At 44.2% G+C, this 14,757-nt stretch overlaps 2 protein-coding genes across 2 annotated transcripts in view; both read left to right on the top strand.

The window, feature by feature from the left end:
- LOC130072697 (achaete-scute homolog 5-like) overlaps positions 1–780 on the top strand; it is an 855-nt gene extending 75 nt beyond the window's left edge. The window contains exon 1 of the mRNA XM_056237917.1: positions 1–780. This exon is cut by the window's left edge and continues 75 nt beyond it. Within this exon, the coding sequence (XP_056093892.1) occupies positions 150–644 (495 nt within the window). The 5' untranslated portion in view covers positions 1–149 and the 3' untranslated portion in view covers positions 645–780.
- Positions 781–3,670: 2,890 nt separating this feature from the next.
- The window catches only part of cacna1sa (calcium channel, voltage-dependent, L type, alpha 1S subunit, a), a 47,814-nt gene continuing 36,727 nt past the window's right edge, over positions 3,671–14,757 (top strand). Inside the window, exons 1-7 of the mRNA XM_056237899.1 lie at positions 3,671–3,858; positions 4,804–4,909; positions 10,992–11,131; positions 11,844–11,983; positions 12,060–12,212; positions 12,411–12,616; positions 13,510–13,613. Coding sequence (XP_056093874.1) covers positions 3,671–3,858; positions 4,804–4,909; positions 10,992–11,131; positions 11,844–11,983; positions 12,060–12,212; positions 12,411–12,616; positions 13,510–13,613 — 1,037 coding nt within the window. The remainder of the gene's footprint in view (positions 3,859–4,803; positions 4,910–10,991; positions 11,132–11,843; positions 11,984–12,059; positions 12,213–12,410; positions 12,617–13,509; positions 13,614–14,757) is intronic.

Genomic DNA, 14,757 nt, shown 5'->3' with positions numbered 1-14,757 from the left:
TTCCGAGCGTCTATCATTGAGACCGGGGAAGAGGATGATGCTCCCTCGCTTCAGGAAGCGCACGCTAATCCATCAGTCTTAGATAAACTTCCTCGGGCTTGGCTTTCATTTATGAACCAACGACACCAATAGCAACTCCACACCTCAAAATGGACGCGTCTCATTGCCGTTTGAGCAGGAGCAGTCGGTATTGCGCGCCCTCTGGTGGTTACAGAGGGAATGACGTCCACTCAGATCCGCTAGGTCGCTCGCTACCGCTGTTCTTATACCCGACTCATGTTGAGCAGCGAGTTTATGACGGCTCGTACTGTGGCGGCGCGTCACTACTGTCATATCTCCCGCCGTTCCACGGCAGCTTCGGCGTCTACGAATGCCCATTCGAGCCCGCCTTCATCCAGAAACGCAACGAGCGGGAACGCCAGCGAGTGAAGTGCGTGAACCAGGGATACGCCAAGCTACGCGACCACCTGCCCAACGCAACCACGGACAAACGGCTGAGCAAAGTGGAGACGCTGCGCGCGGCCATCCGCTACATCAAATACCTACAGGAACTGGTGGAGAACGCGGGCAGCGCAGAGGAGAACGCAACGGCGTCGCCTCTTTCCATCTCCGAATCGTCTTCTGAAGACTCTGTTGGGAGTTAAAGACGTTCAGAAAACATCGTATCCTAGCGACTTTTATCATGCACCAACTTTGATTCTGAGTGATTCTCAAATATTAGCATGTTTTAATAGGGGCTTTCGCTCCGGGTAGTTCTAGGAACGGGCCGCCAGGGTGTTGAGCCGAGAACTGATGGCTCTCCTAGGGAAGGTTCTCCTGGTTGCGTTCGCAGCGCCTGTAGGAACTCTGAGTGACGTGAGACACGCTTGTTGTTGTGACTTTTATTTTGACGGCGCTGAGAACGCCTGAGCCTGAACACACAGCGCTCGCATTCTCCATGTTCAGGAGTTTACAATCCGTCTAACAGTCCTGTCTGATACACTATTAGATAGAACTGTTATACTAAAGTAGACAGTGATGAAGAGTTATTAGCGTATGGCGTGTTTGATGTCCAGTGTTGCTGAGCAGAAATACATAATCATGTTTCTCTCGGTCTCCTCAAAGCCGTGTTGGATTTTCTCCTCAGCGTAAAGATTAAAGGGATACTCCACTTTTTTTGGAAATAGGCTCATTTTACAACTCCCCCAGAGTTAAACTGTTGAGTTTTACCGTTTTTGAATCCATTCAGCCGATCTCTGGTTCTGGCGGTACCACTTTTAGCATAGCTTAGCATACATCATTGAAGTGGACAAGACCATTAGCATTTCTAAAAAAAAAAATGACCAAAGAGTTTCGATATTTTTCCTATTTAAAACTTGACTCTTCTGTAGTTACATCGTGCCGTACCATGAGAGCAGCAGGCGTAATGATATGACGCAGCGCCTGAAAATAGTTCCGTTGTGTTGATGGAAGGTGGCCTATTTTCAGGCGCTGCGTCATATCATTACGCCTGCTGCTCTCATGGTACGGCAGTGAAGTTTCTTAATTATTACGCAGGAATGAGAGTATAGTTCCTAGCCATATCAGCCTAGAAAATCGCAACTTTACATTTTCCATCGGTCTTAGTGCACGATGTAACTACAGAAGAGTCAAGTTTTAAATAGGAAAAATATCGAAACTCTTTGGTCATTTTTTTTTTTAGAAATGCTAATGGTCTTGTCCACTTCAATGATGTATGCTAAGCTATGCTAAAAGTGGTACCGCCAGAACCGGAGATCGGCTGAATGGATTCAAAAACGGTAAAACTCAACAGTTTAACTCTGGGGGAGTTGTAAAATGAGCCTATTTCCAAAAAAAGTGGAGTATCCCTTTAAGAGCTTCATCTATCACTGTTTTACATGTTTCTGGAGTAAATATGTAGGCTATAATCTGTGCGTTTACACCATGGTTTTTAAATGGCGGGTGCTGGTGTTTGGCGTGCGTTCGGCCAATCAGCGAACACTAACGTCACTGTAGTTCCTATAGCGCTGGTCTAGACCGACTCTGAAGTAGGAGTAAATTAGTTCCTCCAAAAGGAGTTCCTAGAACTAAAATCGCTCCTAGTTCCTGCGGCGCGAACACGCCAAACTCCGGGAACTCCCGCCAATAGTTCTAGGAACTATGAAAAGGTTCCTCCGGTGCGAAAGCCTCTATTGATGCAAATCCACAATTTCTAATTCAAAACGAGACATGAAAAATAAATGTGTCAGACGTATCATTAAGTCCAGCCTTTAATAAACCAATAAAATCTTCAGAAATGAGATAAATGAGTTAGGATACACAACTTCCTTTACACAGAAAGGAATTAAAATAATCACAAAATAAAAGCAAGGAAAATTAAAACAGTTATAAAAGGAATTAAAAGAGATATAAAAATGAAATTTAAAAGAGTAAAACGATGATACATAGATAAACTTCTTATCTGGCAAATCACCGTATCATATTTTTCACAGCTGCTTGTTTTACTGAGAGATTTTCCCATGTTGATCGCACTGTGTCTGTGGTGTTCTTTCGGCGCGCCTAAATAACCTATCTGACGTCTCCAATAGATCCGATTTCCCCTAAAATCGGACAGGAGGAGCTCTAGGAAAGGAATCGACCCAGTCCGCACCGCACCTCGAGTTTCACATCAAACTCACTACTCCACCACAGACTCAGGTCATCAACATGGTTTCATCTCTCACTTCCCCAATGAACATTACATGAGTTAAATGATTTGGCGGTAGCTTGTGTGAAGTCTCCCATTGAGAGTGTGTTTAGCAGACTGGGACATGAGGGCACAGGGGTCACGGCGCCCAAAAAAGCCTTGAAATCAACACGACGGCCAGTTCCTGACCTTGAACTCCCAGCGATCGCTCTGTGATCATGTGTACTGTGATTTTAAACTTAACCTAAATTCAAATAAACCTTAAATTATACTTGGAATGAGATTGTTTTCACTTAGACATCCATATTGTTCTCCAGGTTTTGTTGTTGAAGTTTTATGTCTGTTCATTGACACATGTATGACACTGTGATCTTAAAAACTTCAATTATACATGAATATCAATCTATATTTTGAATGTTTTAATATATACATATATAATTATTATTAAAATTAATAAACCACATATAAATATAATGTAAAAATAATTATGAAATATGACGTTTTGACAGTTGCCATGAGATTCACCCATTTGCACTGTTGAGACACAATAATTATTGGGACGATCATAGAAAGCTGTGACACCAAATTTCACAGTGATTTATCTGTGTGCTGATTGGTTTGCCAGCTCAGTGATGTCACAAAGCCCGAACAGAAAAGGCCAATGGGAACATTCCAAAGTTATGACTGTATTTATGTCCTGCCTCTTTATCTATATCTCTGTGACCATAACTGTGTCATGCTCTGTTGTCTCCAAACACACACACACACACACACACACACACGTGAGTGACACGCATTGTCTATATTTATTTTTTAAGTCAGACAGCTGCAGTACTAACCGAACAAGAGCAGAGAGAGACAGTGAGAGAAATAGATTCAGACAGACAGCAGATGGTGGGGACACCTTCACTTTTACATTTTTGAGTCCCGAGAAGATACTGAACTATTGAGCCGAGTACCTGATCTCCAGAATCCCTGCGCCTCCTGCTCGGTTCTGATCGGATCATGGAGGGCGGTGGCGAAGCACCCATGACCTCCTTCATCATGGATGAAGAGACGCTGAAGAGGAAGCAGAGAGAGAAACTCAAGAAGCTCCAGGCCACAGGTGGAAACCCCCGGCCCGCACGATCCCTCCTCTTCCTCACGCTGAAGAACCCCTTCCGCAAGGCCTGCATCAACATTGTAGAGTGGAAGTATCCTTTAACAAATCAAAAAATGTTTTTAATTACAATAATGTTTTCGCACAGAGTCACTAAACATATCAGTTAACTTAATGCATGTTGTTAAAAGTATGTAAAAGTAATTTTCAGCATCATTACTCCAGTCTCCCGTGTGTCACATGATCATTCAAATATGATGATTTGAAACATTTCTGATTATTATCAATGTTGAAGTAAGTTGTGCTGCTGCATATTTTTATGGAAATCGTGGTACATTTTTATTTTCAGGATTCTTTGATGAATAGAAAGCATTTATTTGAAATAGAATATTTTGCAACATTATAAATGTCTTTACTGTCACTTTTGATCAATTAAATGTGTCTTTTCTCAATACCCCAAACATTTTAATGGTAGTTTATCAGTTTCAACAAAAATATTAAGCAGCAAAAATTGTTTAAAAATAAATGATATAACAAAATTACAAATGTATTTCATAGATCAGCGGTCTTAAAGAAGTTCTCAGTTATGTTTCAGTTCAACATCAACTTAGTTAGACTATTTGCTGACATATTATAATATACTGAACAAACATCTTAATTTACTCTCCGTTTTATCTCATTGCTGCATAGGAGTAAACAAGCATACATAAAAGTCATTCATTACTAGAGGCGGCAAATATGGACCAGCAAGCAACTAGAGATGACAGACCATTAATGAGCTGATTTAGTCATGAGCGTGTGTGTAAATGTCAGTGTTTCAGCACAGTGCTCTGATATTCTGAGAGAACAGCTGTTCTGTCCTCCAGCTCACTAAATACAGACATGCTAAGCTCAGGGAATGCTAGCGCACACACAACAACACACTGAGACGCCATGCAGATCACTATAGTACAACACACATTATTATAATGTGCATCACTGCAGGAATATATTTCTCACTTTAAGAGAAGCTGGTTTATTTCCTGAACGTGTCTCTCAGACCGTTTGAAATCATCATCCTCCTCACCATCTTTGCAAACTGTGTAGCTCTGGCCGTGTTCATGCCAATGCCTGAGGAAGATACGAATAACACCAACAGCAACCTAGTGAGTCTCTCTCTCACACTCGAACACACAAGACTCCATCTTAATACACCTACGACAACCTATAGAATGCACCCTCACACACACCCTCAATATATAAACCCCTCCCCAATACCTGAAGACTCCACCTTAAGACACCTGAGACGACCTATAAACCCCGCCCTCATACACTCCCTCAACATATAAACCCCTCCCCAATACCTGAAGACTCCACCTTAAGACACCTGAGACGACCTATAGACCCCGCTCTCATACACTCCCTCAACATATAAACCCCTCCCCAATGCCTGAAGACTCCACCTTAAGACACCTGAGACGACCTATAGACCCGCCCTCATACACTCCTCAACATATAAACCCCTCCCCAATGCCTGAAGACTCCACCTTAAGACACCTGAGACAACCTATAGACCCCGCCCTCATACACTCCCTCAACATATAAACCCCTCCCCAATGCCTGAAGACTCCACCTTAAGACACCTGAGACAACCTATAGACCCCGCCCTCATACACTCCTCAACATATAAACCCCTCCCCAATGCCTGAAGACTCCACCTTAAGACACCTGAGACAACCTATAGACCCCGCCCTCATACACACCCTCTATATATAAACCCCTCCCCAATACCTGAAGACTCCACCTTAAGACACCTGAGACAACCTATAGACCCCGCCCTCATACACTCCCTCAACATATAAACCCCTCCCCAATGCCTGAAGACTCCACCTTAAGACACCTGAGACAACCTATAGACCCCGCCCTCATACACTCCCTCAACATATAAACCCCTCCCCAATGCCTGAAGACTCCACCTTAAGACACCTAAGACAACCTATAGACCCCGCCCTCATACACTCCTCAACATATAAACCCCTCCCCAATACCTGAAGGCTCCACCTTAAGACACCTAAGACAACCTATAGACCCCGCCCTCATACACTCCTCCCCATATAAACCCCTCCCCAATACCTGAAGACTCCACCTTAAGACACCTGAGACAACCTATAGACCCGCCCTCATACACTCCCTCTATATATAAACCCCTCCCCAATACCTGAAGACTCCACCTTAAGACACCTGAGACAACCTATAGACCCCGCCCTCATACACTCCCTCAACATATAAACCCCTCCCCAATGCCTGAAGACTCCACCTTAAGACACCTGAGACAACCTATAGACCCCGCCCTCATACACTCCCTCAACATATAAACCCCTCCCCAATGCCTGAAGACTCCACCTTAAGACACCTAAGACAACCTATAGACCCCGCCCTCATACACTCCTCAACATATAAACCCCTCCCCAATACCTGAAGGCTCCACCTTAAGACACCTAAGACAACCTATAGACCCCGCCCTCATACACTCCTCCCCATATAAACCCCTCCCCAATACCTGAAGACTCCACCTTAAGACACCTGAGACAACCTATAGACCCCGCCCTCATACACTCCCTCAACATATAAACCCCTCCCCAATACCTGAAGACTCCACCTTAAGACACCTGAGACAACCTATAGACCCCGCCCTCATACACTCCCTCAACATATAAACCCCTCCCCAATGCCTGAATACTCCACCTTAAGACACCTGAGACAACCTATAGACCCCGCCCTCATACACTCCTCAACATATAAACCCCTCCCCAATACCTGAAGACTCCACCTTAAGACACCTAAGACAACCTATAGACCCGCCCTCATACACTCCCTCAACATATAAACCCCTCCCCAATACCTGAAGACTCCACCTTAAGACACCTGAGACAACCTATAGACCCCGCCCTCATACACTCCCTCAACATATAAACCCCTCCCCAATGCCTGAAGACTCCACCTTAAGACACCTAAGACAACCTATAGACCCGCCCTCATACACTCCTCAACATATAAACCCCTCCCCAATACCTGAAGACTCCACCTTAAGACACCTAAGACAACCTATAGACCCGCCCTCATACACTCCCTCAACATATAAACCCCTCCCCAATACCTGAAGACTCCACCTTAAGACACCTAAGACAACCTATAGACCCGCCCTCATACACTCCCTCAACATATAAACCCCTCCCCATTACCTGAAGACTCCACCTTAAGACACCTGAGACAACCTATAGACCCGCCCTCATACACTCCTCAACATATAAACCCCTCCCCAATACCTGAAGACTCCAGCTTAAGACACCTAAGACAACCTATAGACCCGCCCTCATACACTCCCTCAACATATAAACCCCTCCCCATTACCTGAAGACTCCACCTTAAGACACCTGAGACAACCTATAGACCCCGCCCTCATACACTCCTCAAGATATAAACCCCTCCCCATTACCTGAAGACTCCACCTTAATACACCTAAGACAATCTATAGACCCGCCCTCATACACTCCTCAACATATAAACCCCTCCCCAATACCTGAAGACTCCACCTTAAGACACCTAAGACAACCTATAGACCCGCCCTCATACACTCCTCAACATATAAACCCCTCCCCAATACCTGAAGACTCCACCTTAATACACCTAAGACAACTTATAGACCCGCCCTCATACACTCCTCAACATATAAACCCCTCCCCAATACCTGAAGACTCCACCTTAATACACCTAAGACAACCTATAGACCCGCCCTCATACACTCCTCAACATATAAACCCCTCCCCAATACCTGAAGACTCCACCTTAAGACACCTAAGACAACCTATAGACCCGCCCTCATACACTCCTCAACATATAAACCCCTCCCCATTACCTGAAGACTCCACCTTAATACACCTAAGACAACCTATAGACCCGCCCTCATACACTCCTCAACATATAAACCCTCCCCAATACCTGAAGACTCCACCTTAAGACACCTGAGACAACCTATAGACCCGCCCTCATACACTCCTCAACATATAAACCCCTCCCCAATACCTGAAGACTCCACCTTAAGACACCTAAGACAACCTATAGACCCGCCCTCATACACTCCCTCAACATATAAACCCCTCCCCATTACCTGAAGACTCCACCTTAAGACACCTGAGACAACCTATAGACCCGCCCTCATACACTCCTCAACATATAAACCCCTCCCCAATACCTGAAGACTCCATCTTAAGACACCTAAGACAACCTATAGACCCGCCCTCATACACTCCCTCAACATATAAACCCCTCCCCATTACCTGAAGACTCCACCTTAAGACACCTGAGACAACCTATAGACCCCGCCCTCATACACTCCTCAAGATATAAACCCCTCCCCATTACCTGAAGACTCCACCTTAATACACCTAAGACAATCTATAGACCCGCCCTCATACACTCCTCAACATATAAACCCCTCCCCAATACCTGAAGACTCCACCTTAATACACCTAAGACAACCTATAGACCCGCCCTCATACACTCCTCAACATATAAACCCCTCCCCAATACCTGAAGACTCCACCTTAAGACACCTAAGACAACCTATAGACCCGCCCTCATACACTCCTCAACATATAAACCCCTCCCCATTACCTGAAGACTCCACCTTAATACACCTAAGACAACCTATAGACCCGCCCTCATACACTCCTCAACATATAAACCCCTCCCCAATACCTGAAGACTCCACCTTAATACACCTAAGACAACCTATAGACCCGCCCTCAGACACTCCTCAACATATAAACCCCTCCCCAATACCTGAAGACTCCACCTTAAGACACCTGAGACAACCTATAGACCCGCCCTCATACACTCCTCAACATATAAACCCCTCCCCAATACCTGAAGACTCCACCTTAAGACACCTAAGACAACCTATAGACCCGCCCTCATACACTCCCTCAACATATAAACCCCTCCCCATTACCTGAAGACTCCACCTTAAGACACCTGAGACAACCTATAGACCAGCCCTCATACACTCCTCAACATATAAACCCCTCCCCATTACCTGAAGACTCCACCTTAATACACCTAAGACAACCTATAGACCCGCCCTCATACACTCCTCAACATATAAACCCCTCCCCAATACCTGAAGACTCCACCTTAATACACCTAAGACAACCTATAGACCCGCCCTCATACACTCCTCAACATATAAACCCCTCCCCAATACCTGAAGACTCCACCTTAAGACACCTGAGACAACCTATAGACCCGCCCTCATACACTCCTCAACATATAAACCCCTCCCCAATACCTGAAGACTCCACCTTAAGACACCTAAGACAACCTATAGACCCGCCCTCATACACTCCCTCAACATATAAACCCCTCCCCATTACCTGAAGACTCCACCTTAAGACACCTGAGACAACCTATAGACCCGCCCTCATACACTCCTCAACATATAAACCCCTCCCCAATACCTGAAGACTCCACCTTAAGACACCTAAGACAACCTATAGACCCGCCCTCATACACTCCCTCAACATATAAACCCCTCCCCATTACCTGAAGACTCCACCTTAAGACACCTGAGACAACCTATAGACCCGCCCTCATACACTCCTCAAGATATAAACCCCTCCCCATTACCTGAAGACTCCACCTTAATACACCTAAGACAATCTATAGACCCGCCCTCATACACTCCTCAACATATAAACCCCTCCCCAATACCTGAAGACTCCACCTTAAGACACCTAAGACAACCTATAGACCCGCCCTCATACACTCCTCAACATATAAACCCCTCCCCAATACCTGAAGACTCCACCTTAATACACCTAAGACAACCTATACACCCGCCCTCATACACTCCTCAACATATAAACCCCTCCCCAATACCTGAAGACTCCACCTAATACACCTAAGACAACCTATAGACCCGCCCTCATACACTCCTCAACATATAAACCCCTCTCCAATACCTGAAGACTCCACCTTAAGACACCTAAGACAACCTATAGACCCGCCCTCATACACTCCTCAACATATAAACCCCTCCCCAATACCTGAAGACTCCACCTTAAGACACCTAAGACAACCTATAGACCCGCCCTCACACACTCCCTCTACATATAAACCCCTCCCCAATAGAGGGGAGGACTCAACCTCAGGTTGAGATGGTTGAGATGAGGTTGAGATGAAGACTCAACCTCAAGACACACCTCAACCTAAGACTTCACTGACACTTATAGACTCCACCCCCTTACAGACTCCACCCACTGTAGACTGTTTAAAAACCTTTTAATAACATAAAATAGGCTGATTTAAATGTTTCCATATGTATATATTGTATTCTGTTCTTATAAAAGATTGACCTATATCCTAAATGAACAAGTGGCTAGTTAAAATCTATCTTCTGGCAGAATGGCTGACACCTAATGCCAGATATTCCTCTCACTAAACCCTTGTAAGCGTGCGTGACCTTGACTCAGGTGACTGAAAGAAGCAGGTGCTTTGACCGCATGCCGATGGGACGCCTGCATGTGTGGACGGTTTAAAATTAGACACAAACTCGAACTATATGCTCTCACACACTCGCAGAGCTCTCTCATCACTGCAGTGTTATCTGAAAGACTTTGTGGTTTGTAATACATTTAGTCAGATTGTTTCTTTGCAATCAGGTCGACATCAAAGCATTTGGATGATATAAACTAGTTTTGTTTTGTGATGAAGCTTATGCATCTATCTATCTATCTATCTATCTATCTATCTATCTATCTATCTATCTATCTATCTATCTATCTATCTATCTATCTATCTATCTATCTATCTATCTATCTATCTATCTATCTATCTATCTATCTATCTAAATGTCAGTAGAAACACACAGAGTCTGCTTCAAGCTCACAGTAGGTGCCATATTGGTTATAAAATTCTCAGCGTCTGGGTCTGGGTCGTTTTCAAAATGCCTCGACTGAAACCGGAGGAAAGTGTCAGGCTCTAGCAATTCTTTGCCACGTTCCCACCAAACACAACGTGTGTAAGTTGCAAGAATATAAAAAGACACGTCATGACAGATATTCAAAGTCAAAACAAAAGAGTTATGAAGTGGAAAAGCAACCACTGACACCAAACACCTTGAGTCAGTTGTTTGTACTGAAGTGTGCTGACAGCTCCATTCATCTCAATGTTCTGTGTGTACGTTCACAGGAGAGTCTTGAGTACATTTTTCTCATCATATTCACTACGGAATGCTTCCTGAAGATCGTGGCGTATGGATTACTCTTTCATGCCGATGCTTATTTACGGAACTGCTGGAATATATTAGATTTTGTCATTGTGACAATGGGGTAAGACACACACACACACACATGCACACACACGTCTGGTTTACTATCTAAATTGGGTCTCTCCATGGACGTAATGGTTTTATACTGTCCAAACTGTATATTCTGTCCACTTACACTAACTCTACCCCTAAACCTACCCATCACACACACAAACACACACACACACACACACACACACACTAACCCGACCCCTAAACCTTCCCATCACACACACAGACTAACCCTACCCCTAAACCTACTCATCTCACACACACACACACACACACACACACACACACACTAACCCGACCCCTAAACCTACCCATCACACACACACACACACACACACACACACACACACACACAGACAGACTAACCCTACCCCTAAACCTACTCATCTCACACACACACACACACACACACACACACACACACACACACACACACACACACACACACACACACACTAACCCGACCCCTAAACCTACCCATCACACAAAACTGTCTGCATTTTTACATTTTCAACAAAAAAAAACTCATTCTGTATGATTTATAAACTTGTGTACCTCAATTTAGGCCCACAGTGACACGAGTACCCATGAGTCTGTGTGCATTCAGGTTTAAGTCCCCACCGGGATAGAAAAACATGTACACACACACACACACCTAAACTCCCTGAATATGGCCAGAAACACCCAAAGTACACAAACACCTACTGTGTGCCGTCTCTCAGGTTGTTCACAGTCGTGGTGGACTTCATCAACAACATCAGCGGCGTCGAGGCGCCAGTGGAACAGAAAGGTGGTTTTGACATGAAAGCCCTCCGAGCGTTTAGAGTCCTTCGGCCCCTGAGGCTCGTCTCTGGGGTCCCCAGTAAGTCACAACACCACCTTCTGCTCACCTTTCTAATTTTTGGAGTTGGCTGGTTAAAGTGTAATGTCTCCTCCAGGCCTGCAGGTGGTGATGAGCTCCATTCTCAAGTCCATGCTGCCCCTGTTCCACATCTCTCTGCTGGTCTTCTTCATGGTCACCATCTATGCCATCATAGGCCTGGAGCTTTTCAAATGCAAAATGCATAAAACATGTTACCACACTGGCACAGGTAAGAAATGATGCAAGTTAGATGTAGTAAACTTGCATAGAACCAGTGTTGGGGAAAGTTACTTTATTGTAAACCATTACAATATTGCGTTACTCCCCAAAAAAGTAGGGGATGTTATCCTTTTGCCATCTTGCAAGCACTGGTGTTTCCTTCAATAAATGCAAATTTTATCCATGATCTGAGATCTGTTGTGTCCAGATATCATTGCCACGGGGGACGGCGAGTGTGCGGCTCCGTGCGCTCAGGCTGGTAAAGGCAGGCGTTGCCCTCTTAACGGAACCGAGTGCCGTGGCGGATGGCCCGGGCCCAATGACGGCATCACACACTTTGACAATCTGGGCTTCTCCATGCTCACGGTTTACCAGTGCATCACCACTCAGGGCTGGACCAATGTTCTGTACTGGGTCAGTGACACACTAGTGGCTTTCGCACCGGTTAGTTCTAGGAACGAGCCGCCAGGGTGTTGACCCGAGAACTAATGGTTCGCTTAGGAACGTTCTCCTGGTTGCGTTCGAAGAGCCAGTAGGAACTCTGAGTGACGTGAGCCGCGCTTGTTGTTGTAACCTTTATTCTGGCGGCGCTGAGAACGCCAGCGCTCGCATTCTCCGTGTTCATTAGTTTACGATCTGTCTAATAGTCCTGTCTAATACACTATTAGAACTGTTGTACATAGAAAGTAGACAGTGATGAAGAGTTATTAGGCGTGTGGTTGATGTCCAGTGTTGCTGAGCAGAGATACATAATCATGCGTCATCATCAGCGCAAAGATTAAGAGCTTCATCTATCACTGTTTTACATGTTTCTGGAGTAAATATATAGGCTATAATCTGTGTTTACACCGTGGTTTTAAATGGCGGGTGCTGTAGTTCCTATAGCGCTGGTTTAGACCGACTCTGAAGTAGGAGTAAATTAGTTCCTCCAAAAGGAGTTCCTAGAACTAAAATCGTTCCTAGTTCCTGCGGTGCGAACACGCCAAACTCCGGGAACTCCCGCCAATAGTTCTAGGAGCTGTGAGAAGGTTCCTCTGGTGCGAAAGCCCCTATAGAGCAGTGGTTCCCAACCAAGGTCATGCAGTCCCCCAACAGTACCCCAGATCCCCAACTGTACACACTTGTTTCAACTTGTCAGCTCATTAGTAGAGACTCCAAGGCTTGAAATGGGTGTGGAGGCTGATAAAGATAAGATTAAAGATAAAAGGAGACTGTGTCCAGTGGGGATACTCCAGGACCAGGGATGGGAACCACTGACATAAAGGACTATGACAGGGATCCGACCGCCGACTCTTGTCTTCCTACAGGTGAATGATGCGATCGGGATGGAGTGGCCCTGGCTGTATTTCGTGACTCTGATTCTCTTGGGGTCGTTCTTCATCTTGAATCTGGTTCTGGGGGTTCTGTGCGGGTAAGTCCAAACATTTGTGGCCTTTTAATTAGTATCACTCTACACGTTATCCACATTTTACAATAATGTTAAAGGGATAGTTCACCCAAAAATGAAAATTAGCCCATGATTTACTCTCCCTCAAGCCATCCTAAGTGTATATGACATTCTTCTTTCAAACGCATACAATCAGAGTTATATTAAATTATATTATAATATCCTGCACTTTTATAATGGACAGATGCACTTTTATGATGGATAAATGCAATTTTATGATGGATAGATGCACTTTTATGATGGATAGATGCACTTTTATGATGGACAGATGCACTTTTATGATGGATAGATGCACTTTTATGATGGACAGATGCACTTTTATGATGGATAGATGCACTTTTATGATGGATAGATGCACTTTTATGATGGATAGATGCACTTTTATGATGGACAGATGCACTTTTATGATGGATAGATGCACTTTTATGATGGATAGATGCACTTTTATGATGGATAGATGCACTTTTATGATGGACAGATGCACTTTTATGATGGATAGATGCACTTTTATGATGGACAGATGCACTTTTATGATGGATAGATGCACTTTTATGATGGATAGATGCACTTTTATGATGGATAGATGCACTTTTATAATGGACAGATGCACTTTTATGATGGATAGATGCACTTTTATGATGGATAGATGCACTTTTATGATGGACAGATGTACTTTTATGATGGATAGATGCACTTTTATGATGGATAAATGCAATTTTATGATGGATAGATGCACTTTTATGATGGATAAATGCAATTTTATGATGGAGAGATGCACTTTTATGATGGACAGATGCACTTTTATCATGGATAGATACACTTTTATGATGGATAGATGCACTTTTATGATGGATAGATGCACTTTTATGATGGATAGATGCACTTTTATGATGGATAGATGCACTTTTATGATGGATAGATGGATAGATGCACTTTTATGATGGATAGATGCACTTTTATGATGGATAGATGCACTTTTATGATGGATAGATGCACTTTTATGATGGACAGATGCACTTTTATGATGGATAGATGCACTTTTATGATGGACAGATGCACTTTTATGATGGATAGATGCACTTTTATGATGGATAGATGCACTTTTATG

Source organism: Rhinichthys klamathensis, unplaced genomic scaffold (genome assembly GCF_029890125.1).
Source record: "Rhinichthys klamathensis goyatoka isolate OS25496 unplaced genomic scaffold, OSU_Roscu_1.1 h1tg000504l_1, whole genome shotgun sequence".
Lineage (NCBI taxonomy): Eukaryota > Metazoa > Chordata > Actinopteri > Cypriniformes > Leuciscidae > Rhinichthys > Rhinichthys klamathensis.
Note: the sequence above shows the minus strand (reverse complement) of the source record. Positions and strands in the feature narration are given on the sequence as shown.